The 5,227-nt window shown below is 45.9% G+C and overlaps 1 protein-coding gene across 7 annotated transcripts in view; it reads right to left on the bottom strand.

Moving 5' to 3' along the window:
- Septin11 (septin 11) overlaps positions 1-5,227 on the bottom strand; it is an 89,957-nt gene that overhangs the window by 7,552 nt on the left and 77,178 nt on the right. For 2 of the 7 annotated variants that reach the window (XM_029477669.2, XM_029477671.2), the window contains exon 10: positions 1,871-1,938. The exons of 2 other annotated variants lie outside the window; for them this stretch is intronic. In XM_029477669.2, the coding sequence (XP_029333529.1) occupies positions 1,914-1,938 (25 nt within the window). In that variant the 3' untranslated portion in view covers positions 1,871-1,913. Of the gene's footprint in view, positions 1-451; positions 4,061-5,227 lie in introns of those variants that run through there. 3 more of the 7 variants (XM_021163118.3, XM_029477672.2, XM_021163119.3) reach the window with 2 other exon arrangements.

Below are 5,227 nucleotides of genomic sequence, written 5' to 3'. Positions count from 1 at the left end.
CTACAGAAGAGAAAAAAGAAAGGTTCAGGTTCAAATTGATTCTTAAAGCGGAAAAAAAAAAAAAAGCACTTCTCTACAACCAGCGGTGAAAGTAGCAGTCTGTCAGTTAAAGGGCCAGTGTCATCAAGCATGGTTTGGTGAGGAGTAGGTGGACTAGCAGTGTGGGCACTCAGGGCCAGGGAGGGAGGATGCCTCTGCTGGACACTGAGGGTCATCCATGTACTGGGACAGGAGAACAAGTGTAGTGGCGGGAAATGTGTGAGCCACAGGACGCCACAGGGCAAGTGTCTCAGAGAAGCAGGGCCAACCAGCAACACAAGTCCAGCACACAAAGTAAGAGAGCAGGAGACAGCCGCCATCCCCATTTCTTTATGTGACGTAACAAGCACGTGTGTGTACATAGGCATATCAGGCAGGGACTGAAAAGAACTCACAAACGGGCACACAGAACAACGGTTGGGTAAAAATATATTTCCCCACTTTAAGTCTTGGCACTAGTGATATATGCATAGGTCACCTGGCACCACACTACGTTAACAGACACCAAGTTACTCGGCAGGTTGCTGAGTCAGCACTTTCATACTTGTAGGAACAATAGGCTTCACGTCAATACAGTTATTTTAGTTTATAAAAAAAAGGCAAGTGTCTAACATGCAGCTTACATACATGACAATCTGCATTAACACTGAAAGGTTACACAACAGTTTAGAAAACATTGGTTATCTTCAAACAGCAAAAAATGACAATTCTACAGCTACAGTTTTAAGGCATTATCAGCATATTTTAAAGTCAAGAAATAGACAAAGTTCTAATGCTGTTCACAGCTTAATTTTCTATTTATTTTTTAAAATTCCCTTCATACCTACATACAAACTAGACTCTGTAGGTCATGATTCAGCTAACGACTCCATAATAAATGTCCTGTCAATAGAACTAGGACTTTTGGAACCTGACACCTGACAACTCCAGACACTTACGAATGGCAAAGCTGAGGGATTCAGATGGACAGTTCTGGGAGGACCACACAGACAGTACGATGTGGGTAGGGAATGCCTGAACAACCAACTCTGCGGAACACTTAGGGGTGTGTGAGGAAAGTGAGACAGCCAAGTCCACCCATTAGAGGAGCACAGGATGGAGAGGAAGCAAGAGCTGTTGCTGGTGAGTTGCAAAGTAAAGGAGGACAAAAGCAAGAAACCCACACCCAACCTCAGGTGGAAGAGCTCCCCTGGCTGAGAGAGACCCTTCTGGACTGATTCATACAGAGCCCAAGCTGAGAAAACAGTTCTGAACTGCTACTGAGTACTTGCTGACCATTCGGTCATACTCCCACAGCACAGATGACAATTACAGGGGACCACAGTCCTGAAGGAGCAGGAGATGCTCACCGTGCTTGGGCCAAAGATGCAGAGAGGCCAAAGCTGTCTAACCAAAGACTAAAAAGAAGTGGCCATTGTGCACTGAGCATAAAGGAGAAGCCACTAGCCTGAGACCTAGAATGTCAGGGAGCAGAAAGGCAGCGTGGTAGAGACATCATTTTCAGGATTTTTATCCCGTGGACAGTGGGAATCTTTCCCCAGCTTTTTGCCACTGTCACAATCAAAGGCCCTCTACATGACCTCCAGGAGGCCATACATAACAATGGCTGCTAATTCAGTACCCAATCCCCTACTTCCCCTGAGATCAAGAGGAAGCATAAATTGTGGGGTGAAATAGAAGCGTGGCCAGTATTTAGCTTTAAAAAGAAAAAAAAAGAAGAAAAAAGACTACTCAGACTATCCAGGACACCTTCTAAAAGAAGACCTCATCTGCCCCATTTGTTTTCCCTAATCTGAAACAGAAAGATCTGAGTTCTTACTCCTGTACTTACATGCAAAGGCGAAAGCACGTCCAGTTAGATTTGAGAGTATCGTTTATTCCGTGCAGAGCCAGGGACTACTGTGAAGAAAGGTATAGATACGGAAAGAAAGAGCAGCAATAACCAGCTACCAGAGGCTCAGGAGCAGTGGGAGGAAAAAGCTGCAGAAGCAATGCTTTTCTTTTTTAAGCTTCTTTAGGATTCTCTTGACTTTTTATTCCCTGACTCTCCAGAGGATTTATTTTACTGAGAACAAAAACTTAATGCAAAAGATAATTCAATAATTTTGGCATCAAAAAAGTCAATTGTTTGTTTTTTTTTGTTTGTTTTTGGCTTGTTTGTTTGTTTGTTTTTTCTGAGCATATCTTTAAAAGAGAGAAATCGAATGCAAAGGGGAGTTTTATATTCCAAGGCACATACACACACACACACCAAAAAAGAAAAAGCTCACACAAGCAGTGGCCAGAACAAGCAGAGGACACCAGTGCTCAAGCTCTTACGTGGTGCCCGGTGAAGAAGCAAACGCAGCATCGGTTAGTCAGCATGCCATTAATCCCTGCTGCTCCACAGCTAGCTAGAAAAAGCAAAGCCGGGGTCTGTGTTGGAGCTATCCCCTTCACTACCAGTGAAGATGGCTGCGGCTGCTCTCCAGCCTGCTCTACGCCACAGTGAAGCCAATGTCCTTATTTGTCTAATGAAGCCTAATTTAGTTTATGAAAGGCCACTGCTTTCTTCTTACGATGGGGAGGTAAAAGATAACACAAAACTTGGCTGGGGTCAGATGGGGGCTAGCTGGACAATGTTTTTTTAAGTGTGTGTGACAGAGGGGAATGCAGCCTGCATTATCCCATTCACGTGTAACTGGTGACATGAGAGGAAAATGCAGAGGGGAAGGCCTGGGTTCATGAGAAATGAGAGGGAAGAGCCAAGATCTGGTTAGAAGGGGGTGGCCAAGCAGGTGACAGGAGCGTCAGGGAAAAGATGACAGGACAAATGATGCGCCCTTCTCAGTTCTTACACAGCAGGCAAGCAGAACATGTCCTGGCTTCTGAGTCAATCCTTATCGAGGTGAGGTGAGGTAACTGAAGGACCCAAGAGTCATAGCAGGTGTAACTGGTCACAGTGAGGGGACAGGGAGGACAACTCCTTAGAGGCAACTGAGTTTCACTGTCAGCAAGGAAGTGGACCAGAGGCTGGCTATCAGGCCTCTGTCTCTGCTTTGAGTAGCGGCTGCACTGTCCATTCACTCCCCTGCCACCTTCAACTGAGGACATCCTTTCAGACTTGTGCTACCGGTAGTACAATGTTATAGAGCAAGTTTTCTCACGGTGAGTCATGAAAACGTACTAGAAGTAGCCACATCCTAGAGTCAGCCTCCAAGTCCCCCCTCAGCCTGCTTAAAGCAAATGCAGGTGTGTGTGCAGAGAGGCTGGAGGGAAGTGAGACTCCAACCTCCTTACAGAAGGTTCTTTAGCTAAGCAGTACCAAATGAGGTGTTCTTTGAGATCTGGACCCGTGAGAGCGTCCGGGACGCCCTGGTGGGGGTGAACGTAATCATGTTTCTCGTGCCAGTCTGTAGCTGTGGCCTGGCTCTGAAGGTAGGCATTCAGATGCAGACTCCATCCCTAAGACAATCTAACCAGATCATAGGCTCAGGCCAAATAAACAAACGATTAAATGAAAAAGCCATAAGAGGGGAAAAGCTATCTCGGATGCTCACTCGAGTTTCTGCCTACTTTCCAGCCCACCGCTGGCTTGTGGCAAGTGTGAAGAAGAGACAGGGAATTCTGGAGGTGTGCAAGCACGGGATGCACAAGTAAGAAAATGCAAGTTGTTGTCATGGCTACTCAGGGTTTTAGCTCAGCTGCTGAGGCGGTGAGTTTCCCCACCTTTCCTTGGTCCAAAGCGACATACAAGGGACAGACATGCTTCCTGCTGCTACTTGGAACAGGCATACAAGGCAAATCGACTTTCGAGAAACAAAGTCCAGCCACGCGCGCGCTTGCTGATGCCATCCACTTGTGCTATGGTTTTCCACCACCTGACAACATTCAGTAAAATGAGCTAAGTTACTGATATTTGGGGGAAAGGCTGAAACAACGAATCAAACAGGACACAGATGACAGAGGTACGCTACTACTGCCAAAGCAGGTGAATGCGGGGGGGCGTCCTTGGCTTGCCAGGCCTTATGCGAAGCTTGCACTGCAAGTTAAAAAAACAAAACAAAAAAAGTTAGAAATGATAACAAATTAAATGAAAAAGAAAACCAGGAGTACCAGCGCCAGCATTCGGTGGTGGCGAATGTTCATGCAATGATTATGGGACCGAGAGAAATTAAAAGAAAAACCCAAGTAATCTTCAGAAAAAGCAAAGCGACCCTTGAGCCCTGAATAGAGAGCACATGGCTCAGTTTCCTTCTGCGTGGAATTTATATTCATGAGTGACCTTGAAACCAAGGCACAGTCCAGTGGAAGGATCCACTGTCTGGTTTGTTCTCTCAAACAATACGAAACTATCGTCTGTAAAGAGTGGAGAGCCCACTGGGGCCGAACAGACACATCATCTTCCACTTCTGGGCTGTGGGAGGAGGAGTCAGAGAATAAACATATAGTGGGTATCTTGGTGCAGATGACTTGGAGAAGAAAGACTTGTAAAGTAGCTTGCAAACTGGAATCTAGTGGGTGGACGACATGCTACTGGTCTAGCTGGGAAGGCTGAAAAAGAACACTGTTAGAGCTACCACAACGCCAGGGGCTTTCCCCTCTTAGCACCAAAGCAATGCCAAACCTGGGATCTGCACAGCTGGTTTTGGGCAACTTCAAAACATGCAACTTTATTACTTAGCAAAACCAAATCAACAACAAAAAAAAATATTTGTTTAAAAAAAATCATAAAAACAAAACAGGTGAACAGCTGGCTGCCTACAGCACAGGTGTCACGTGCCAGTTTAGGATGATGACACTGAAAGTCTTCACTGGGGCCACATGTGCCCCAGCAAACTGTTTTCAGGAGAGGGAGGGACACTGTCTGCTAGAAAACTTGTCCTCAGGCAATCCTACCACAGCAGTGCAGCCCCGGACGAGGGAAGTGGCTTGGTGGCCAAAGATGGCAGAAGGTGGAGTACAGCTAATGGCAGTGCCAAGGTTAGTCCTACTTTGTAAACTTAGGAAATGTTATACAATTTCATGCCACTTACAGGTCAAGGGGTGGTATAAAGCCTTACCTATGTTAAAAAAGATAAATTAAAAAAGGAGTGCGTTGTTAGGGAAAAAAAAAGTTTAAAACTATAAGAAAGTGGAGTAAGACTGGCGGAGAGGTGCACAGCTGATGGAAGACACCCTCGGAAGCTTTCTGCTCACCACAGCCACC

This window comes from Mus caroli, unplaced genomic scaffold (genome assembly GCF_978045245.1).
Source record: "Mus caroli unplaced genomic scaffold, Mus_caroli_1 scaffold_4, whole genome shotgun sequence".
Lineage (NCBI taxonomy): Eukaryota > Metazoa > Chordata > Mammalia > Rodentia > Muridae > Mus > Mus caroli.
This window is presented reverse-complemented; position numbering and strand designations above follow the sequence as displayed.